Source organism: Acanthaster planci, linkage group LG03 (assembly GCF_054643075.1).
Source record: "Acanthaster planci isolate LZ-2023a linkage group LG03, COTS_SCS, whole genome shotgun sequence".
In the NCBI taxonomy this organism is placed as follows: domain Eukaryota; kingdom Metazoa; phylum Echinodermata; class Asteroidea; order Valvatida; family Acanthasteridae; genus Acanthaster; species Acanthaster planci.
In genome coordinates, this window is record NC_141779.1 from 11,393,586 (window position 1) to 11,417,724 (window position 24,139).

General features: G+C 40.7%; 4 protein-coding genes and 1 long non-coding RNA gene across 18 annotated transcripts in view; 3 read left to right on the plus strand and 2 right to left on the minus strand.

Annotated features, from left to right (window-relative positions):
- Positions 1–2,318, minus strand: part of LOC110990785 (uncharacterized) — a 222,677-nt gene extending 220,359 nt beyond the window's left edge. Inside the window, exon 1 of the mRNA XM_087134614.1 lies at positions 2,236–2,318. The gene's annotated coding sequence lies outside the window, so the exon portion shown is untranslated. The remainder of the gene's footprint in view (positions 1–2,235) is intronic.
- LOC147799642 (uncharacterized) overlaps positions 1–24,139 on the plus strand; it is a 564,475-nt gene that overhangs the window by 394,674 nt on the left and 145,662 nt on the right. The window lies entirely within an intron of this gene.
- Positions 1–24,139, minus strand: part of LOC147799647 (uncharacterized) — a 291,172-nt gene that overhangs the window by 235,946 nt on the left and 31,087 nt on the right. The gene's annotated exons all lie outside the window — the stretch shown is intronic.
- Positions 2,347–13,422, plus strand: LOC147799650 (uncharacterized). 2 transcript variants are annotated; one of them, XR_015424784.1, is made up of 6 exons: positions 2,347–2,440; positions 3,088–3,346; positions 4,251–4,303; positions 7,322–7,466; positions 8,270–8,363; positions 11,234–13,422. It is a non-coding gene; the product is annotated as an uncharacterized LOC147799650 (long non-coding RNA). The 2 variants fall into 2 exon arrangements; XR_015424783.1 differs by lacking the exon at positions 2,347–2,440 and having other exon boundaries at positions 2,481–3,346.
- Positions 16,664–21,500, plus strand: LOC110982047 (uncharacterized). The gene is made up of 4 exons (XM_087135018.1): positions 16,664–17,212; positions 17,691–19,156; positions 19,513–19,583; positions 19,735–21,500. Exons 2-4 carry the CDS (start codon positions 18,310–18,312, stop codon positions 19,798–19,800), a joined length of 984 nt encoding a protein of 327 aa, XP_086991144.1. The 5' UTR covers positions 16,664–17,212; positions 17,691–18,309; the 3' UTR covers positions 19,801–21,500.

A 24,139-nucleotide genomic window follows, 5' to 3' on the forward strand; every position in this document is an offset into this window, starting at 1 on the left:
GGCTGTTACCAAACAACTAAAAAAAAATCAGAAAAGCAAGAGCTGTTCCGGCTGTTGCAGAAACACCTTAAACAACAACAAAAAAAACATAACAAAAAGAATACCTTTTTGCACCTGGCGAAAAAGCCCCCCCCCAAAAAAAAAAGAAAAGAAAAGAAAAGAAATGCCTTTTTTGCAACATGCGAAAAAGCCAAAAAGTACGTGAAAAAAAATAATCAGAAAAGCAAGAGCTGTTCTGGCTGTTGCCAAACAGCTAAAAATAAAAGCAGAAATGCCGAAACAACTAATTGTAACATCTTTGCTCGTTATTTATCCTATTCAAGTGTTCTGGAAGCGCACCGTCAGGGGTCAAATTTCAGGCTCTGTTAAAGGTAGACTTGTCTCTTTTTGCCGAACGGTTTTAGAAAGTGGTTTTGTTTTACCACCCATTTACCCTTGCAGTGTTATGCTCTTTAAGTTGCCCACCAGTCCTGCGATTCACCTGTTATTCCGCATAGGGCAAAAGTATGCTTGATAATTTTGGGAAAGAACTGATTAAAAATATATCACATCAAACCCTTATTCAAAAGAAAACCGCTTCTGGTCATTGTCTTGAATGTCGACCTGATCCGACCCCCCCCCAACACAAAACCCTCGAAAGGCTAACCCGTTCCTTCGGAGCGCCGGGCGGCATTATTTCCGCCCTACATCGTATGTACATGTATTTTGTAAGGGGGGGGGGGTTACTGTCGGACAGTGAGTGTGACCCAACTTGCAAAAACGCACAGTTGCTTTCGATGCCCCTCTCTACGAGTACCTAAGGAGCCCCTGAAGGGACAGACACAATGAAGATTTTTTTTAATTCCGTTCCCTGGAACTATTATTTCGTTCCCTCAAAATCATCTTGTTCCCGCGCAATAATATGATAATAAGTACCACTCTATCTTGCCCATCTTTTGCTCATATGCATGCAGTCCGTGTCAAGAAAGCCGACCATAAACAAAAAGCATCAAATTCCAGTATCGGTTTCGCTTCAGGAAGCATTATCCTGCAACCTAAACAAAGCATATTTTGCTAAAATCTCCAGAATTTGGGACGTAACTTTGGTGATTTGGGGTAGATAACGTTTCGTATAGCATCTCTTCTACGACTGAGTGTATTTTGACGTCATGGCGTGTGTTGCGGTCATGATGCAAACTACGGCTGCATCCGAATTGCTTGTCTAGAGCTAGGTCTAGGTCTTCGCTCCATTGGAAATGCGTGGAGACACGTAGACAATAGACCTAGCCGTAGCTCTGGAAGCCCAAGCCTCAGACGGTTGCGTTCGTCCAGGCTTTTGGGTAGAAAATATATGGTTTTTTAGATTGATGCAAATTGACTCGCATATAGTAACTTCATTTTTGGTGTGCTAAATAAGGAGACATTTTTAGTTCTAACGCTCAGTATTTTTCAGGCTCTAATCTGAACAAGCATGTTCGAACCATCAAACTGTTAAAGCTGAACAGGTTTCATTTGAATAGCACCATCCCTGGCCTGTACCGTACCCATGGCATGCCATGGATGTGGGATTTTTGAGAGATTTGTTCCGGTGCACGGCCCACGTTAGGACTTAGGGAAAACGCAGCTGAAATTGTGCAAATTTCTGGATGTTGTCATTAATTTCAGGTTATCAAATTTCATGACAACGAGATTGTTCACAGAGGTGATCAGTAGCATGTGTTTTTAATTTGAAGGTTATAATTTCATTATTTAACAGGACAAATTTAAAGTTTTCAGCAAAGAGATTTTGGCAATGTTCCATGAGGATAAAAGTCAAGGAAAGGTTTTGAGTAGCACTTTAAAATTAGAGGACACAACTGTAATTGGGCCAGTCTAGTGGTCTGTAGGTACCTACCTCCGTATCCTTTACCCTACTCCTAAACTGAAAACAGCTCCTACATACATGTAGTCTGGCCACACTCAGCGTTGCGCTAGCAGCTCAGCAGATACACATAGAGACAAGTCAGCTTTCAAGTATTGTACCTCATAATTGGACTGGTCTTCTGCTTGAGTCCTGTCTGCTAGAGTTAGTGATTGAAGGCTGAGTGTATTCTGAGGTTTATTTTACACACTGTGTTGTTTGGTTTTAAGTCTTTGGTCTTTTTAAGTGTTAGTGTCAGATTATGGGTTTTTAAGTGACTGCTCCAGGGTGGGTTGGTGTTTTGACGTGTTTTGTTTCAAAATCTAGAATTGGTGTCTTATGAGTACATTACTTACTAAGTAAGTTCCAGCTAGTAAGTTCCCTGCAATTTTTCCCTTGAATTCTTCATCAATTTTAGTTTGCAGTTCTCCCCCGTAGCATCCTACTTATTTTGTAAGCTCATCCTGTATGTGTACTTCTTCATGCATGGCCACACTTGAATGCTTGGCCCAACCGTTACACGCACCTGGAAGCTGTGTAATGAACATACGTCTCATTCAGGTAAGAGATTACAGGATGATTGATGTGTGTAAGTATAGGGACATGACATACATGTCATGCCAGCACTCCAATTTCACCACACCTCCTGTGGCCATTGTGGTCGGTGCCCTTGCAAGGGGGGTGTGGTGCCCTCAAAAGTTCCACCTTGCCCACGGCCCAAACTGGTCATACATGTGTCCCAGTGGTGCCCTTGTTTCTCATACGTTACTTACTTCGCATTCATGTGAAGGTATTTCGTGTTGCGGTTTAACATTATACGATTGTCTCCATGCCACATGGGTGCACATATAGCCTAGCCAGCCAAGCTGGCCGACCTGGTACAATGCGCTGCAGCACCGTACAGCGTGAAGAGGCTTGGTGCGCATTGTAAGGCCAATGCCTCATAAATCTGATGCCTAAAAAGTCTGGATTTTTGGACTTACAAAGCATTTGACTAATAAGACATTGCATCTGTAGACTGATATAAACTGATAAAGTATTGTCAGACTTTTGAGGCGTCAGACTTATGGACTTTTTAACAGATTTGTTGGACTTGTGAGTCGTTGGACCTGTGAGGCGTCGGACTTAAAACTGACCCCATGAGGCTTGCCTGTACTGCAATTGGCTTCAATTTACAATACGTAATGTACGTGTATTCCAATCTGCAGCCCAACGTTCGTGGATGATTAATCGCTGCAGGTGCCAAGCACATAGGGGCATATTGTGCAACAACTCGGCTGGCACATGCATACACGGGCTTAGGCTATGTCCGAAGCAGGCCTCCACAGCTACAGCTAAGTCGTTTGTCCCTTTAGTTGCGGATTGTGTATGCACGCACGCACGCAGCAAATTCAACTACATGTGTCTAACTGATTATTCTGTGACGTGATGGATTGGTCAACTGTACGCCACAAGGGGATGTTGTTGGTAAGCTCATGCTGTGCAGTCCAAAAAGATTTGTCAAATTGAAACAAACCCTGTTCTCTTTGTTAAATGTATGGTTCAATTCACTAGAATTCTTAAATTAAGAAATTCTTTCTCGGAAAATATGCCAGTTCCATCCTGTAATATACAATGTTTTGTCATGGATTGTAAAATATTTAAATATGATAGCTTATTATCAAGCACATAAAACACCATTTTTTCCAGTTTCATAACTTGTTTTGCAGAAATTTTATATGTGCATGTACACCTTGGCCTCAGTGCCTTTCCTCTGTAGATATTTGGCCTTTTGTCCGTGTTATTAGCCGCTGTGCCCCTCAACGTGTCCTACCGGTATTTCGTGAGGCCAAAATGGCAGTGCCCCCCAAAAGTCTAAATTCAAGCCTTGCAATGCTCATGCACACGTACTTCATAACTGCTAACCCTTCTATTTTAATCAGAACTGTTCTGATTTTCATATTCTTAGACGGCACAAAATTGTAATATTTCCATGTCACAAGCCCACAGCAAAACAAGCAGCCATGCTAGAATCTTTTTACAAACATACATGGGAATGCACACAGGCACCATGTTTTCCTATTCCAAATGTGTAAAATGCCATAGCCATGCCCTACTCATTAACCCTTGAGGTTTCTCCCATGGGCAATATTTTTCTTTCTTTTTTTTCAAAATATTGTCTTCAGAGATATTTAGCTACTCTTAAGCATTTTATTGTGTCACAATGTGAAAGTTGCCCTCTATTAAAGATCTGGAGAATGGTAGTGGCCATGTTGTTTTGATGGGGATTTAAAAAGGTGCTTTTTGCTGCTTTTTCTGTACATTAAGATCAAATTGAGGCAAAACACAACAGGAAACAAAATAATTTGTACTCTGTACTTTTGAATTCCAGGTTTTTATTGAAATGAGCAGAAAAAACAAGCACAGTGGAGTAAACTTTTACCGGTAAGTGAATCATCATACACTGTGTAAAATGTTGAGTCATTCATCCTAGTTTCTGCTTGCTCTCATTTTGGTTTCTTCCTGACTAGTTATTTGTATAATTATTGAGCTGGAAAACAAATACAAAACTTTTATAGAGATAAAATAAGTAAATCCCAATTTTCTGCTTGTGAAAATTTAATTTTGATTACTGATTAAGTCAAGGATATGGAGGACGTGCAGCATGTCTTCGGTGAAAAGTTACAACAAACACAGCGCACAATGACTGAACTAATGTTTTTCTGCAGACTAATAAAGTGGACAATTTCCGTGGTTGCCTTGCCAAAAAGACTAAATTTTAGCCACCAAAAGGATGCTTGACTTTGTCAGTCGCCACGGCAACTGGCACCTTCCCTGCAACCCTGCACTTCACGAATGTTTTTCACGATTGCTCTCGATCTTGTTGCACATGTCCATTTGTGGGGTGACAGTTTCACTGCGTTCAAGACATTTATTGATGTATATTGCAGGGCATTCCTTGAAGGGACAGTTGCGTCCATTGCTGACAAAAGACTCCTTCCATCAGCTGTTTAATTCTGTGTTGCACAAACCCTGATATTCCTCAGTCGGCATCTGGCATTCAACGTAGGCCGGCCATCACAATCAGGTTTTCCTTGATCTGTGGTGTATGAAAACAGCATTGAATATGGTCAGATTTTGGTCGAGAGTGACCTGCATGTTACATACAAGCAAAAGTTTATTCGAGCAGAGCGTGTGCAACAACTGACAAAAAAACTCGACTCACAAAACCAAACAAAAAATCCGAACTTTAAACAAAAGATTCTTAACAATCAAAACTATCATTGGGATTCATCAAACTTCTAAATGATATCAAAAAGAGAGGAAATTTCCTTATCTGAAATGGAGGGAACACAGACAAGGTGGTTGGAATAGGTAGTGAATGGTACAGCACTGAAACATGCTGGACCACACCACCCAGACCAGTGCCCCACCCCATCCAGGGTCACTCCACCTTCAAGAAAGGGATCTAACTGTCTACAGTAAGCACAGGTGTAGTGGGCTAAACCAGGTTGAAACTCCAGAAGCAAAAACGAAAGGTGGTTGGGGGTGTATCATACAAAAGAAAAAAAAAAGAGGGGGGGGCACACCTCTTACATATAGACCTAGTACATTAGGACCTACCCCAAATCATTGTCTTTTGATATAACAAGTGTAGACAAAGTGTGACATCATTATGTCTATTTAAAAGTCATCCTTGTTGGATAAATTTATTTTGCCCAAATACTGGGTGACATATATATATAGGGAGCCATAACATGACTCAAATGGTCCTCAAAATCCTCTGATTTTGATATGATTTCACATGCACCCTTGAAGGCTACGGTTAATACTGTGTGTAATTTGGGAATGTTTTCTGCACAGACTGTATTGACCTTTAGTTGGACCGAGAGAAAACATAATTTCCTTGGCATGAGAGGCTCCTTTGGTACTAACTAATCACTGGTTCATGAACGACTAGGATATGCAAGAGGTGCAGCCCCATCGCTACCAACAAAATGAATACTCCCAACCAACAAGGCTCGACCAAATAGGCTGTGCTTCTACTCAAGGTGGATAGCATTTGGGGATGGCAGCTGAATCCTTAACTGGAAGAGATTGACTGGGTGAAAAAATAGATGGGATTGTTTAATTATAGCCCTAGACCAACACTTCTTGTATTGTGAGTTTCCATCTGAATGCAGATGGCTGAAAATAAGTCTTAAGAATGCCAAAAATGGAGTAATGTTTAAAGCGATGCTTAAAGGCTTGAGAAAATGACTTTTTAGAATGTACATATATTTTACGCTGTTTTGAAGAATAAATGTACTTAGCTAACCAAGCAACAATAAAAAGAAACAGAAAATGACAACTAAGAAGGTGATGAGATTTTTATGAAATGTTTATGACAAATTCCACTAATGTGAGCTTGTATATTATTTGGCCCTGATCTTTTGTTGATTTGATACTGTTTTCAATGATGCTTCAATTGCTGTTGTAAAGCGCACCTTATAATTTGAAACGGTGGCCCCCACAAATGTTAGTCATACGGGCTGAAATTCAAACATGATTTTTGATTAATTTCCCTAGTTTCAGCAGTGACAGAGAGACAAGAACAAGCTAGTCCCTGTTTCTGAAATTATCATATCACTGGGGACAATACTCGACCAGTATGGAAACAGCTTATGTCGTGATATTAGTCCATGGTACTGCTAATAACATGCCCAGTTTACTTGGAACTTGGGTTTTGTCTCATAAGCTTTTCAACTAATGAGAATCTGCGGTCTTTAGGGCTGTGTCAAACGTAACTAAACAAATTGGAAGATGCAATCATTAGGTGTGGTGGTAACATTGGTGACAAACTGAACAGAAATTGGACAGAAGCTGAATCCACCGGCTGCTTGCAGTGAATGGGGAGTTGTACTGGAATAATAAAGGGGATGGATGGAGATTATAGAGGGATAAATGTCCTCATTCCTGGATCCAAATCATGTACAAGGATGACTGTACACATTCAACAGGTGTCATATAAAACATTTGGATTGTTATTTCATTTTATCAGCTAACTTATTAGTCAATGAAGCAATCAGCGGCCATCTTTCTGTGTCAAACACAAAGCCTTTAAATATAACAGTTTGTTACATTATGGCATGCGAGCCAACATTCACAGATGATTGGTGGTGGTTTCAGTTGGTACAATAGCATTTTGAGTGTAGAGTTTCTTTATGACACAGGCAGGCTTCTACAATACACACATTAGCCGGAAAGTATGATACATGTATGGAAGCCAATATTGACCATAATTCCTGGGTGTAAAGTTTAATCACACCTGTCTGGAACTACATGTCTGGAAGAAGGTCATTGGGGAAGCACTAACAACTTCTTAATAAGTTTTCTCCACCTCTCTCAATCCTCCCATTGCCCTCTGAGAACCAATCAATCTAGGTTATACACTCATGTTGTATTGTCATTTCTTCCTTTCAGCCAGAGCACAAGCCGCTGGTGAGCCACTGCTGCAGTTTCTTGATTATGGAGTTCTGTGCTCGTTGTTGAGGCGATCGGTATTTTGATATCTTGCTACTGCCTTCTGGGTAAAAGGTGAACGGATCCAACGTTAGTAATCCCAAAGGTATGATTGAGTCTCCTGTGCACTCATTTTGACTTCTGATTTGATTTGACTTCTGGTAATGTCGCATTAAGGATCTAAAACATAATGACGTCAAGTGTGCACTTTTCTATAGGACTTAATTTCTTGCTTCCCACCTTGCTGCCATAGGAAACACTGCTAGATGCATATGTAAAGTAAACATGACATTATTATGTTACAGGTCTATTTGCTTTTCCCTAAGTTGCCAGAGATGGAAGACTTTCTCGGTGGATAAACTTGTTTGTGCCAAGAACTGGGTGACACACATGCATATGGAGAGCCATGATTTAATACCATTAATAACTTAGGGAATGGTTTATGCACAGTCTGTGATCCCCGTATAGAAATTGGGGATGGCAGGTGAAACATGAAATAGCTCAGAGTGTTTGGCCAAAGCCCTTGGGTGTATGCAAAATCATATTGGAATCAGAGGATTTGGGACAATTTTAATTAGGCCTTTTTTGTACTTTCTGGGCTTGTTATCAGAGCCCAGGAAGGTAGAGGGGTGTGAGTTGCAAAATGGCTGCTTTGAGGCTTGAGAGGTTTTACTTTTCGGGAGTTATTTGCTGACCAACCAAAAATTGAAGAGAGTTGAAAGAAAGGAGAAGACAAAAATGAGTTTCATATAAAGACGTCCCAGTGATGTCCACTTGTATGTTATTTGGCCTGATCTTTGTTGATTTGACTCTGTTTTCAATGTTGCCTAAATTGTTGTGGAGGTTCCTCAGTGAGTAGTCATACAGTCTGTGATAAAAACATAGTTTCTTTGGTTTTGTTTCTTGTAGCATTGATGAAGAGACAAGACCAGAATCCTAGGAGACAGTTTTCTGGATTGTAATACATCACCAGATATTTGCTACTGCCAACACTACTCACTTGGTAAGCACTTTGCATCATGTTCTGATTTTAGCCTCATAAAAAAGGCATGTTCCAGCTCCTTTAAAAAAAGCAGCTGTACCTGAGTTGTATAAATGTACAGTTGTTCTGTAAAATCTGGAGCATGGCTTGGACTCCACTCTCTCTTGAGGATGACAAGAGCAGCTGGTTGAAAGGTCGAGTACACGCTCAGTTGTTTTTTGTCCACAGTTCAAATTGTGAAGTTTTGTAGAAATTTGGCCATTTACATAGAGACATATTGAGTTTTTTTTTCTCACCTCTAACCGTTAACTTAAGTTTGTACGTACTGTATCTCATATATCTCATTTGCTGCATTCTGATATTTTCCCATCGGAATTCCAACATAAAGTTCCTCAATTCTTAATTTTTCGTTAAAGAGTTTGTAATAGTGCACAATTCAAATCGTGCAGGTATGTAGAAATTTGGCCATTTAGTTAGAGAGGTATTGAGTCTTTTCATTGATCTACCCTGAACTTTGAAAATACATATTTCACCCCATCTCATATGCTGCATTCCGATGTTTTCCCCTCTGGATTCTAACATAAGTAAAGCTCCAAAAATATAAATTGTAAGGGAAATCAATTCCTCAGTAGTCCACACTTCAAGTCATGCAGGTATTTAGATATGTGCTCATTTAGCTAGAGAGGTATTGAGTCTTTGTTCTCCTCTTACCCCATCGCATTTGCAGAATCCCGATCTTTTCCCCTCTCAAATCTGATATGACAAAGCTTGAACAGTCTAAATTTGTAAAGAAATCTGTTTGTAAATAGTCCATGCTTCAAATCATGCATGTATTTAGATATTTGGTCATTTAGTTTGAGAGTTATTGAGTCTTTTCATTGCTCTACCCTTCACTTTCAAAATATTTTACCTTCTCACATTTGCAGCATTTGCAGAACTTTTCCCCTCTCAATTGTGACATAACTAAGGCTCCAACAGTCTAAATGTTCAAAGAAATCTGTTCCTGAATAGTCCATGTTTCAAATCGAGGAGGTTTGTAGATATTTGGTCATTTAGTTTTGCATCATTTGCAGAACTTTTCCCCTCTCAATTGTGACATAACTAAGGCTCCAACAGTCTAAATGTTCAAAGAAATCTGTTCCTGAATAGTCCATGTTTCAAATCGAGGAGGTTTGTAGATATTTGGTCATTTAGTTTTGAGAGGCATTGAGTCTTTTTGTTGGTCTACCCTTAACTTTGAACATACATACAAATTTCACCCCATCTATTTGCTCCATTCCAATGTTTTCCCTCTGAAGTCTAACATAACTGATCACTCATAGTCCCTCAAGGTGCATAAAGGTTCTCTTGTGACTTCATTGCTAGTCTGTTTGTGTAAACTAATACAGGTATACATGTACACTGTAAAGTAGCTGTGCATATATCCAGCAATAAGGCCAAATTACTCTGACTTGCAGTGTTCCTTTTCTCATGATTTGTGATCTTGCTGTTACTAAGGGAATAAATCACCAATTAGGACCAAACCTCTTTAAGTAGGAGACAAATCCCTCTGCTGAAACTCAGAGCAAAAAAACACACAGATGAACAAACAGAAATAGTTGGTTGCTGCTGTTTGTTGGAAATTGGAATAGAACCGGCTAATATTTGACTTTGTGAGGCTAAGGTTGAACTTAGCCTCACAACAGTTAACTCTGTATGATGTACAGGGACACTTCCTACTCCTAGAGAAGTGCAGGTGTTTGCCCAGGCTCTCATCAGTCTTTCCACTGACGGTTCATGTACAGATTAGGGGCCACTCAAAATTTTCAGTGTTTTTTAAATTTCTATTTTTTTTCATTTTTTTGATCGACCCACCCACCCCCAATTTCGATTACAAAAACTGAATTTTCATCCAGTACGTGTACATTATACATTTGATATAAATTTATATATATGTAAAAATCTACTATGCAACACAGTATAACAAGATGATGGCTGGAATTGCAATAAATGATCGTGATTGATCATGCACGCAACAGCATGCCATGTCCAATCCAATCAAAAAGGGATCTCCCAAGGTACGGCTACCCCTACAGTCAATTACTGCGTCTCCACGCACATGCATATGTATTTCTATTGAAACAGAGACTTAGACCTAGCTCTAGCCAACAGATTTGGACGCAATATGCTGCTTTCTGGTTAGTCTTAGATACAAGGTGATGAACATATCACCATTATTAGTAACTGGTTATATAGTAGGTTTACATAATATGCCTGGTACCCTGCTACATTCGTCTTTAATCACCACTGCAAGCGCCCACCTTCCAAGTCTTAGAGTAAAAAACCACCGCATTCCATGATCTATAGTAAAGATTGCGGTAACACCATGTATTTATCTCTTCTTTGAGTATGTGTGGTTCTGAGAAGAACCACACATACTCAGAACCACACATACTCAAAGAAGAGATAAATACATGGTGTTACCGCAATCTTTACTATAGATCTAGTTTCTTTCACCATGAAAACCTTTAAGTCTTATATGTCATTCCATGATGTTTCACGCGTTCATAATAAAGCACAGGAAGGGTCAATCTGTCTGTATATGGAAACAAGGTTAATAAAGATTGCATTTTTGGAATGCTGGCGTGGCGTGCATGCTACGTTCAGGCAAGTCAGAAAAATAAGTTTTTCTGGATTTTAATATAAAAAGTAAATTTCGATTTTCAATTTATTTCCTTGACCCATCCACCCACTATATCAAAAAAAGTCAAAAATTCAAAAAACACTGAAAATTTAGAGGGGCCCCTTAGGAAGACCAGTGTCCATTGCTGGAAAATCACCTGGAAAACCATTCACCCTTGCTCACTTTTTAATTCACTCATCTGTTTTTTAATGCCTGGTCTTGTCACAAGAGGAGTACTATCACCTCTTGGCTGAGAACATCTACAAGAACCAGAAGGAGCTGCAGCAGAAGCGACAGAAGAGGATGCAGGATTCAGGAGGTACTGATGCTGCCGCTGGAGGCATCCTCACGATGGCAGCAGCACAGCTGCCCAAGCCACAGCCTCCCCACTAACTGCCCAGACCAGTATGTCCACTGGGAAAATGTAGCTCTTTCAACCAACTTCTATCAGAATTATGCTGTACATAACAAAATGTATATGGTCTTGAAGGGTTATTTTGGTGTCAGTGTTGCTTTGGCTCAGCAATGAAAAGTTGACTGGTAGAATGGGGCGTCAGGTTGGCATAGTGACACTTTTGTCCCCTTCCACTTCTGTGAATCCAGCCAAGGTTATTTCTCAAGTGGTTACTAGCAGCCCATTGAAAAACATCCTGGAGATTATATTGCTACCATCAATGAATAAAGCTGGAATTGTTATTGTTATTGGAATTACACAGGGGAAATGGTATTGTTTATGGTAGCAGGGCCAGGTTTCCTTCTTTTTTTTACGTTGATCACTTATTGCTTTTGTTTTGCTGGGGATTATCGGAGGTGCTGTCCTGCACTCCAGCAGTGTAGTCAGCGGGTGTAACCTTGCCCATTGTAGGAGTGATGTGAAGGGCTAGGAAGTTTGCAATATTAATAGAAATTGCAGTGACCCATGGTCATAAGTGCCTTCCCAATTGATGTTTCTAAACGTGGTCAGAATACAGACTGATCTTTTGTGATTCATTCAAGGAAGCCTGTACACAGGTTAAAATAAATTTGGTGTGTGTTTTCTACTTACAGTTTTATTTCAATTCCAAACATCTGTAACTTTTTAAGTTATCACTGAATAGTCAAGACCTTTTCTTTATTTGTAGTTTTCGGAAGGCTTTTATTTTACTTCATATTTGAACAGTGATGTCACCCATAGATTATCGTGCAATTTGTATGACTGCAGATGAATTGACTCAGAATGTGTACCAAATGCAGATGTAAAACAAAAATTTTACGATGCAAACAACAAATAAAAGTGTAATGCAAATATGAATTTTATGTTTTGAAACACATTCCATATCGCAGTATGTGGAATGAAAACGTCAACTGTACTCATAGCCAGTAAATGTAACTAACTCAAGCTTAAAATTGTATTTCTGATAGGAGCTTTACTTCAGGTGCGTCTGGAAAAAATCTCTTTTTTTCTGCACACAACTGTCCTTGCCTATTGTCTCCTTCATGATTTGAACAAAGCTTTTGCCAAAATAAATTAGACTCTTGGAAAACAGACTAATGGATATTTACATGTATGTTGATAGGGTCGCTGCTTGCCAAAGAGAAATCAAATGATTCACGCACACACAGTCTGAGAAGTCCGTGGAGGTACACTGTGTGTTGAATTTGAACTTCGTAGCAGTGCATATATGGCCCTGTTGTAGTATGTACCACTCCATGGGCATGTCCCATATTGTTGGAAAGTATGAGGTTGTGGTAAGATATGTGCTACAAATACTCTTCAGATGACTTGTGTAAATCAGTATTTATGGTATTTGGCTGTGTTGATGGCCATATCTTACCTTTTTCAAGAGTTGAAATTTTTGGCCAAAATTATACCCACCTGCAAGTGGACAAGAGGAAAGGGGTGGAAGATTTGAGAAGTAAATTGCTATTCATGTTTCTTCATTTCCACTTGTTTGATTTTTTTTCAGAAACAGAAGATTCACTATCCGATTTGCCATACTTGGTCTTGAAAGTCACAGATTTGAGTCTTAAGATGGCAACACCTTGCGATAGAAGAATAAAATAGAAAGCTTAAGGCTTTAGTACTGAACAGGTCCAGTCTCCCTCAGGAAACTACTAAGTCCCTTTGGTCTATGCATCTTGTATTCCAAAATGGTCCACCAATCAAAAATGGGCTTGTTTATGTGTGAGGCTTATGTTAAATAAATACAAGCCCTTTGCCTTTTAGACATTTTGGAGAAATATGGGTTAGAGAGTAGAGATTTGATCTTGTATGGCCTGTTCGTTGCCACTCAGGGTCAGTACACTTGAGGCAAACTAAGGGAATTTTTGTGTGCAAAATGATTTTGAATTCTAGATGAGTACTCCATGTACTTTTTGTAATTCCTGTAATCAGTGTAATATTCGGAGGATTTTAATTGAATGAAATAAAATATATGGCCTGAGACATTAATAACATGTCCATGATTTGAACTGCACTTTATTATTCCTTTTTTGCAACTTTCTATTCCTCTTAAGTTACATGTATATATGTAAGAAACCTGGAAGTTATGCCTTATGGATTACTCTCATTGAAGAGTGCTCCGGAAATTTAAGAAGCTATTAAAGGAAAAATGATTTAATGAGGACACCCCATCGAATATGAAGATTTTTAAAAGGTATAGCTCAAATCTTTTTTTCCTGAATGAAAGAATAAGATAAAAAAAGTCTCTGATTTATATCGATTTATTTTGTGGAAATATTTCATTTTCTAAAACGGATCTAGTTAGGCATAGGTGTTGGCATTTCTCTTGGGATGGGGGAGGGCACTGCATTTATCAGCATTAAACTGAAAAAAAAATTAAAGGTAGAAGGGTGTTAACGCCAAGGTATCACAAACTTGCCAAGTGAAGCGACGTCGACGAGAGCGCGGTTCTCGTACTACTTGACCTCCAAGTCACTGCTCCGTGTACGTTGTGTGTAGTGACTTGGACCAATGCTCTGACGAAGCTTGAATCTCAAGTAGTCTCATCTTGTTAGCGCTACTGGCCTTTTCCAATTGAGCGCGCTGTACATGTGTTACTCGTGTCCGTGCGGCCCGCGTGATCATGCTGCGTTCGAAGTTTTGTGAAACTTCACGATTTTCATCAAAGATTGTATAGCGCTGCGCTATACAATCTTTGATTTTCAGCACAAAAAAGGACGTCATTGGTGAAGCGTGGGACATCATATGGTACCATTTTCCCACAAAAACAACTCAAAAGATGGTCAACTGATGCAGGTATGTTGAAAACCACTTTTTGTTTTCAGGACTTGCTAACGTTTTGGCATGGTGTATGTAGGCCTATGGTACTTTTCTTAGTCGGTGCAAAAGGCCCATCGTATGGAATTCCATATCTGCCGTCGTCCGTCGCCTTTTGCTTTTTGTTGTGCCCCAATCTATGAACGCTGGGGACGCTGTCAAAAACCGATTTTTTCACTTCCGGGGGTTATGTTGTCAAGGATAGGAAGGGAAGTTTTTGTGCGACCTCCACTACATGCACATGTACATACAGCTGGCTATCCTTGGCACTTGACATCTACCCCAAGGGGGAACAGGCCTCGTTCGCTAAAAGCTGGATGATTCCATTTGTAGTATTTTGTGCATGAAACTTTGGTGAGTATCTCTAAATAGTTTGGTCAAATATAGGCCTAATGCAACAACTTCATGAGACACTTCAGAATATAGCCCAGGCCTACCCTGACAAAAGTCGTGGTTATTTTTGCAGTCCCTCTCTTCTTTTGTAAGCTGCACTATGTGCACGGCTTGGCAAGGCTATGTTTTTTGTAGAAACCATCCAAGGCTTAGGCCTAGTACTTACTAGTACCACTCCGCACCATAAATTAATAAATATTTGAATATTACCTTCCCTATTATAAGGCCTACATCACTCTACTGATGTTATCTTGAAGAGAATGTCGTAAGAAATATTTTGATATAAATTTGGATTCTGTCGGACTCTGCAAAGCAAAAAAAATCTGTTTGAAGTGGGGATGTTTTGAGATGTGTTTTGTACACGTGTAATGCACAGCAAACTGTAAGTTTTTTGTACACAAAAATGAGTGTGGATTTTAACTGAAAGCTTAACATTTATGTTTTTGTAAAATCTTTGTTCTTATTTGTGCCTTAGTTCAATGAATCAAATGCAGGCTTTACTTCAAATTTCAAAAAAAAATTGAAAATAGAACTGCACGCAAAAAGACTATTTAAGAAAATGAGTTTCCAAATAAACAGCGCTCTTGCTCATTTAGTCATTCCCCTACCTATAATAAACCTTTTGTTGTTTTGCAATGCATTATGGGTTTGGATGACAAGCAAGCAATACATTTTATGCAGAACCTGGAAAACAATATGTACCTGCAAAACAATATGTTACCATATTATTTCATACTCCAGCTCAAGTCATCCTCTTTTCACAGTGTTGCATTATAGATTTGGGATGACGATACATGTATTCACAAACTTTGAAGTATTGCATGACAGAAAAGGAAAATTCAGGGAATCCCTTCAACAATACAATCTGGTCATAGACCATGCCTTGACTGAGATTGTGAATACTATTGCCCAATCAAACTCATGACTTGTAGCTCATTCATCCTGCATTGACCAAAAACAATCACGTTATTTTTAGCTTAGAATAATTTGTGCCCTTAAAAAAAGACAATCAAGGGTGATTTTTTCTCTCACAAAAATTTATTTAATTGTTGAAAAAGTGCAATAAACAGCGTGTTGCTGTTAGCCTTGGGAGAAACTGACTTTTTTCAGATTATAACAACTCAAATTTATAAATGTAGTTTTCATCTCCCTACTAACAGAATGTGCAGAATTGTGCCAATGTGTAACACAATCATGCATCATCTTCAACGGAGGATGATATTCCAGGTGCACAGTTTGAAACAGACCCTTTGTCAGCAACAGTGCTGCAGCTAAAGCGATGGTTGGCATGCAGAAGAGGCGCTTCAACTTCCGGAGTTAAATCATAACTTGTACAGAGGTAGGTAATATGAGTCTTTTCATATCAAATATTGTAAATTATTTTTTTGGGGGGGTCTGATTTCTTGTACATGTAACTGATACTAATATCTAACAATTAATCATGCTAATGGCAAAGAGTGAAATAACCTTTCTGAAATGACTTTTGTGGGGACATAATGAAGAATATTGAGCTTTTGAAAGATGCTGGATATCTTTGTTGAGCCATTATAATTTTAAGTGACACCAATAATGGCGCGGTATGTACAGTTGACTCTCCTTATGACAAAGCTGTTGTAACTAGGACTTTATTACAAAGAGTAGAAAAACAAAGAACATATAAGATTCAAGAAAGTGGGATTCTCAAAATCTTTTCTTTGTAACAGTATATTGTTATAACAATGGTGTTTATGAGAGTGCACTGTACCATTGGTTCAGTTCTAGAAGTATTTTCATTTCAAGTGCAATGTAGCATTTTCCAGTAGCACCTAACTGCTCATAGCCCATCAAACTCCAACAGCAAGTTTTGCTAGGTTTTGGCTGGTTTAGTACCATACCGTAAGCACATGGTGTTGGACTATGCTAGATATAGTACAATATGTCCAGGCTGATGGTGTTTAATTTTGGCTGAGCTGGTACTATCAGGTTAGCATCTTGGTTACAATAGTGGGTGTTGGACTCTGCTGGGTGAACAGACACCGGTGGCTCCGCCTGGCTGGCCAGTAGAGCTCACTGGGTTAACACACAGTGAGCTCTAATGACCGGTGTTGGACTGTGTGTGTGTACATGTAGTACTTGTGAAAGGTGCAGACGGAGCTCTTCTATGTATTAACACAGCCACGAATCGAGGTCGGATTGTAAATCGAGGACGTCCTCAGTTCGCAATAAGGTGAAATTTGAGGCCGCAGTCAGCATTTATGAGGGTCAGCGAAATTTCAAGGCATATGGAAGCCGTCCTCAGTGTACGCATTTAACACGCCGGGTGTTTAAAATCACCCGCTCGAAAGGACAGTTTCGGCGCATCCCTGGATGGAATAGCGCCCTCCCTAGCTCTCTTGCTACACTGTTCGATCCGCATTGGTGAGCACAATAAACGTCGCCAAGTGCAGGGGACACATAACCCCCAACAAATATAAAAGCCTCCAAACTGTCCAAAAGCATCATAGCGTCACCTTGCCATCACCCCTGTGGACTTCTGTAGCCGTTCTGAGATGTAGGTGTCTTCTAGTGGAAAATGTGGTGAGTAAAAACGATTTAATTTGAAGTAGGATGTTGAGCATGACCAGACCCTATCTTGGTACGGTTTACTACATCATTAAATACAGTGCTGGCTATAGTACCATGCTACTAGTTAGAGCGTGGTTAAAGTGTGGCTGATATCAACCCCCCCCCATTTTGTCGATACTGGGCTAATGTAGATCTTGCACCGCTGCTTGAGTGAATGTGCCAGTGGAATAGGTATACGTATGCAGTCCGAAGAGCTCAATCACATAATCAAGTTGAACAGGTTCCTTCAACACATTTGTCCAGCCGCAAGTGAAGACTTTTCTGTTGTCCGTATAAGGTGGTTCTAGGCCTAATTGTGTTTAAAATTTTAGTTCGGGGTGGGGTTTTGGGTGCCCTGATACCTGCCCCCCACCACCACGACCAGTCCATACCAAATTAAAAGAAGACAAGCGGTTTAATGAAAATAATGTTCAATTTGTTTTCTTGCCAGCTGGCCTGTTCACCGTAAGTGGAGAGTTTGGACAGTATGGCTGATTCGTCTACCGGTTTCAGCAGTATGCCTACTTAATCTGTTGCTCCAAGTGATGACACGTCTGACATCCAGGAGAACTGTGGTGTAACTGTAATGCAAACCAGTAATGAGGTTGGCTGCAGGAAATGGGACAAGAAACACTTCTGCTTTTACCCCAGGCCAAGCTCCCCCGTCATCTCCAGTCATGTCACAAGGAAGAAAGAGAAGTCATCGAGATCACCGGTGAGCCCAACGCTGGTGTGCGTAAGAAACTTCTGTTGAAAATTCGCAATATAGGCAATCACGGGCACAAATGTCAGGTTTTTCGTGAAGGTCGTGGTGTGCTCGTTGTCGGGTACAGGCCAAATTGCAAGGTATCTCCCGATGCATATGGACCATACGTACAGTATATTGTTACGGCTATTATGTGCGTACCGATTTGTGGCGACACGTGTGCCCTTTGAAGCCCGCACCCACTCCACAGACTGACAGCACCGGTAAGAGGGCTCGTGTTGGTGGACGGGTCGCTCACAAGAGTGATTTGTTGAAACCCCCTCCTGTTGGTGTGTCGTTCCAGTTACACCAGGTTCTTAGTCCAATGAAGAGAGATGATTTGGCTTTGGTAGTCAAGAATGACATGTTGATTGTTGAATTGGCCAAGCGTGAATACATGAAACTAGGGCATGATGTAGATCAGCATGGCTACATCCGTAACAGGGTGCGTGAATTGGGTCGACTCGTCATACAACTCCGAAAGAACACCCAGCAACAAAATGCATCACTCGAATCATTTGTCCATCCACACCACCTTTCTGATATTGTGAAGGCCGTCCACGATATTGCCGGCTTCAGGGAAGACAAACAGGGGGAGGTTTCAAAGATGAAACTTGAAGATTTCCACAAGCACAGCAACGCCAAACTGGAGGGGGAATGCCTGTTGAGTGATTTAGAGCGCCAGCTGTGCAAGATGTTTCGTGTTGCCAAAATAGTCGGCAAGAGAGGCATAACTGTTCCCTTGCTCCTAAGCAATGAGGCAGTAGTGTGGTTGAGTGCCCTTGTCGGCAAGAGACATGAAGCTGGAGTAGCCCAAGACAACAACTTCTTGTTTGCACGGTGTTGTTATGGTGGGAGAGGCCACATACGAGGGAGTGACTGTTTAAGGGCATATGCAGATAAGGCTGGCCTTAAAAATGCATCCAGCATCCGGTCCGCCAAACTGCGTAAACATGTAGCAACTGCATTGCAAATTCTTGCATTAAAGGAACATCAGCTTGAAACTCTAGCCAACTTCACGGGCAACGATCTGCGGGTACATCGCAAATACTACCAGTTGCCAGATACTGTACAGCGGGTCACCAAACTGTCCAGACTTTTCCTGAGTTTGGAGAGGGGCAACCTGTCTTCCCAGCAGGGCAAATCCTTGGACGATCTGCAGGTAACTGGAGGTAAGGGCACCTTGTACTCAAACCATGTGTCTCATGTTCCGTCTACCCAACGCTTGGCTTCGAACCAAGTCAACCGAACCCAGACTCCCATTTTGTAGGGCATCATACTCGGCCGGAAAGAATACCTCTCTTCCTATTCAAACCCCCCCCCCGGAAGAACAGACCAGTACAAAGAAAGACGGGGACCAAAAATCACCCCCATAAATGTATCTTGCGTCAAGAACTCCCAAAATAATGTCCCATTTTGGCCGGCCATTCCCCTCCCCCCATATCTCAACGCCAAGCAGAGACTGCCAGACACCCGTGCATGTATGTGCGCTTTAACTGATTGATCTCAATTTGGGGTTTACTCTCAGCTCAGAAGGCTTCACCAGTGGGGACAGCAGTGACAGCAGTGAAGACTCCTGCGATGAATCCGTCGAAAACAGTAAGATTTGGTCTGTCTGTCGGTCTGTCTGTCTGTCTGTCTGTCTGTTGGGCTGTCTGTTACTCTGTCGGGCTGTCTGTTACTCTGTCGGACTGTCTGCTGGGCTGTCACCTACATTTCTAATGTCCTTTTCTTGCCTCTATATTAATAGGACAGCTTCCTGGTGTTGCTGCTGCATCTCGAACAAGGGAACCCTCTCCACCATCGAGACGAGTGAAGCGGCGTCCCTGGACTACAGCGGAGAAGACAGACGTCCAAGAAGGCCTGCGCAAATTCTTCCAGTTGAGGAAAGTTCCTGGCAAGCTGGACATCGAAGCAGCTTGCACTGTGGCACTGCAGACCTGTACTTGGAGAAACATCAAAGACTTTTGTCGTAACACTATGAAGTTGTAGGCAAGTTAAGCTAGGATACGCCACACCAGCCATTCTCTCGAGACATTATATCACATTGATGCTGAACCCTATAGTACTAGGCCAATAACGCACTCTATTTTTAGTGGCCAAAACAACCCAAAACTTGTGAGTGTTGTCCTCAGTGTTATAGGCTGCACTCATATGGACGAGAAGTCCTCCGTCTGATAGTTTGGAAAGAATGCCCTCCATCTGCAGTGTCTACATGTATACGTGTGTGTGTACAGTGTACGTGGATGGTTATATTGCACTGACTAGTAGTACTGGGTGTTTCAACTTGCCTGTGTGTGTTGCTGGTCAGCATGAGTCCAGGCCCATTTTTCCACGTCAAATTTGCCGTTTTTGCCAGTTGGTGCATGGCTAGCAAAATGGGTCCTGAGTTGGACCAAGAGAGGGCGCAATTTCCCCACAATGAAGGCTCCTTCCGTCCCTTGGTGGAAAGTACACATCGTTGGTTTACGAACGACAAAGAAACGCAAGCGTTGCAGACTTATCGCTGCCAACAAAATGAACACTCCCCGTCAATCAATGAGGGGGTGCTTCTGCTCAGGCAGATTGTGGCATGTCGTCACAAAGTGTTAAAAAATGAACAGATAAATTCATTGCAGCTTTTGTCGCCTACTCCAAAATGTTAATTTTAGCACACAAAAGAAAGGTCTGTAGAATTAGGATTTCAATGTTGCAGAAAGAAAGAACCCATGCTAAGCCCCAATTTTAATGTTAGCACACAAAAGAAAGGTCTGTAGAATTCGGATTTCAATGTTGCAGAAAGAAAGAAGCCATGCTAAACCCGCGCAGGATGGTGATGAAATTTGTAGGTCCTACTCAAAGAAAATGACTCTCATCTAAGGTGCTTATAATACACAGAATGGGAAGTGTAGTGCTCCCTCTTGTGGCTAGGAGTTCACAGGAAAAAGATTGGATTTTGAAGACCCAGAAATCTCCAAATTCGGCATCCTAAAACATGGAACCGAAACGATCAAGTCGAGGTTTGAAAAACTCCCATAGGAATAATTCAATCCTCTCAAAAAGGCTATGGTTTCTTTTTTCACACACAAAAAATAAAGTGAGACGTCTATTCCATCAGGACAAGCAACGTACTTAGACGCAATATTGACCTATGGACAGTTAGAGATACTTTAATTGTGTGTAGCAGTGATTTAGCAATGAACGTGGAATTAAACTTACACATACTAAGTGTTTGGAATTTAAAAAAAACCACTTTGAATGCAAGATAAAACAGTGCCTAATCGTTTAACTTTCTCGTGCCACTGTAATTTTTCTGTGGAGAAATCATCTCGAATAATAAAGCTGGTTTATTCTGCAGCAGATCGCGAAAGCGAAGTAAATTTGACGATAACTGCTACACTTTGCAAAAAGTACCAGGAGTCCGTTCGCCTGAATGCTTTGTCGGTACCACATAACTTGTGATTTTCTTTTCTCTCCAGGATCCACTTTCTGTTTACTTGAGGAAAAGAAATAAAGGATTTCGTTGTCAAAATGTCACACGTATACGGTACGGTTAATTTATTTGAAACAGCTAAAACGTATTGCTCTCATGGCCTATAGATACTGTGTAAAATAATTAAGCACAAGAGCACTTTTACACTACTGCCATATCCCTTTTTTTTACTGCACTTTGTCAGTAAAAGTTAACGCTGGGAAGAAGGATCGTATTATACAGTCATCTGAACGCCTTTTCATTGTCCACGCAATTATGAATGGCGTAACATTGCATGATGTTTCTGTTTTCATGGCCGAGTGAAAGCGCTAGCATTTCGGAAACAGTACTACATGTACCTCTAAATTTCATTTCAAAGAGAGTGGGATTTTTTTCCTTTTGTGGCCCTGATTTTTCCAAAAAGGAGTGATCTCCAAAAAGTACCTCGTGTTCACAAGCACGCCATCACTAACCGGGTAATGGAAAAGAAATCGCTCGATATAGAATATAGCCTTTGGAAGCTCCTATTATGTTTCCCAATGAACCAAACCATATGAGTTATTGCATGTTTAACAGTAGGCGAAGCAGTTGGAGTGTGCACATGTGAGCCAATTCATCTTTTCGCCCGTAATATGTACACCCGTAGCATGAATGTAGAACCTTTGTTATGTTGTAGCATTTTGCCATGGAGACAGTCCTGCCTGGTTCATCTGTGTGCAAGGCCGAAATGAAAATTTAACGTCCAGACTAATTCAAGAGGTCCAGTGATGTGTGTTAAAATGCGTTTTTGTTTTCCCGGCTGAAATCACTGGTCTATGTGCCGGCAGGCCTTTGTCGCCCATTATTTTTTTAGGGGCTGATCATCGTTGAAGTTGACCGTCAAAATATCATTGGCTCTGACGGACTGTATCGGCTGCCTCCCCTCTCTCTGCGTGCAGCGCTCCTACAACGTCCATCCAAATCGGTAAGTTAACGTCGGGTTATGTGAAGGCTGCTGAAACTTATCCCCTTTTATTCTCTTAGGTCGCTTTGTAGTAGAAACACAAATAAGGAACAAACTGAAAAGTTTTCACAATGGCCATTTAAAACGAAATCGAAAGTCAATGCTAAATCACATCAGAGAAAACTCAAACTTCACCTAAAAACTGCTCTTTCTGCTCTCAATTCATCTCGTTAATCTAACAATCTGGGGAGAAGTTTGGACGTTAGAATTTCAGTATGCATCTTCGTACCAATCCTATAGCTATTTCTGTGACATGACCATTTCAGAAAGAGTCTGAAATGCAACTTTTGTAATGTAAGTTTATGGCAATAAAGCCAGTGAACATTCTTTTCTCAGAAATGTTTTCACACAGTAAATTTCGAGATCACAATTTGAACATGAAAACATGCAAACTGAGAAGAGTCTTCCTGGGCTTACATCACGGGAAAAAAGCGCCCTCACTGGTTTGCATGTGCTTGGTCACTTTTGGAGGTTTCAGAAATGCACTTTTCATTTCTCGTAGCCTAAAAAAACGGTTCCATACAGTCTTCAGACATTGAAGAAGAGTAGACAAACACACAAAAAAGGATTTTAAGAAAAATTCATTGCACGGTTCCTTTAATACCCAACTGCGATATAATGATGTTTGTAGGCCTATATTGGATAAAACTCAATCATTAATGACCCATGGTTATTAGCCATCCGGTGGACGGATAAGAAGCGTTTTGTGTAAAGATGATTGTCAGGGTAACGAGACATCGTTGAATATCATTATCGACTCACAGCATCGCAGTGAAAAGTGTGAGATTCAAGACATAATCATAACTATGCAAGCTACCATTACTATGCCATACTACACTGCGTACCATAATCAGTGCAGTCCGAGTTTTCAGAGCATCCTTTTTAAACGCGCATTGGGTAGACAAATTTCGCGCACTGTGATTTGCCAACACGTTGCACACTCTTGGAGGCGCACTATTGTGAAACGCTAGTATTCTATAGAGCCTCATGTTTTGGCCTCGGGAAGGATTTGTTTGCTGAAATAGTAAGAGTGTATTCATTGTATGTACTTGAGTATGCTATTCCTATGTTCTGCATTAAGTTTAAGACTGTTATGTGCACGTAAAAATTCAGTCCTTTGGTATAAATTACACTAAACCATACCAAATCTACATCCCGCATAGCCATCTATTAGGGACAGGAATTCAAATTAAGTTGCAAAACGAAACCAACTAAATAACACTGAGGTGAAATTATCATCGACACTGGTCTACTACTAGCCGATTCATTCCCTGGCATTTCGGATGAGCACATAAACTCCGTTTCTTTCAAAACGACTTTGATCTACCTTGGTCGGATGGGTTTTACAGTAGTACCTAATCTGCATAATAAATTGCTTTAAACGTGGACACCGGCCCTATGCAAACACGTTGGACGAGTAAATCTGAGTTGCTTTCATTCACCGATTTGTATATTCTGCACATGTAACATGTTTGCCCATTGTTGATTGTTTACGAATTTGAACCTTCTTGCTCGAAAATAAAGTAAAGTAACAGAAATAAAGTAAAAACAAAGAAAGCACAGCTCCAGGGACATGAATAACTTGATAACAGGTCAACCAGAAGTTGGATGTGAATCGCTCTGTTCCCTGCTCTATGGAATCACTGGTGCCCTGTTTTACGCAGTGTGTGCCACTGTACAGGTAATTACGCCCATGCCAGC

Excerpts from the sequence above, each read along its gene's own strand:
- LOC110982047 (XM_087135018.1), top strand. The coding sequence starts at position 18,310 with ATGAAGAGAGATGATTTGGCTTTGGTAGTCAAGAATGACATGTTGATT. Across the intron at positions 19,157-19,512 it reads CGATCTGCAGGTAACTGGAG|CTCAGAAGGCTTCACCAGTG; the intron begins GTAAGGGCACCT and ends GTTTACTCTCAG. Across the intron at positions 19,584-19,734 it reads CGATGAATCCGTCGAAAACA|GACAGCTTCCTGGTGTTGCT; the intron begins GTAAGATTTGGT and ends CTATATTAATAG.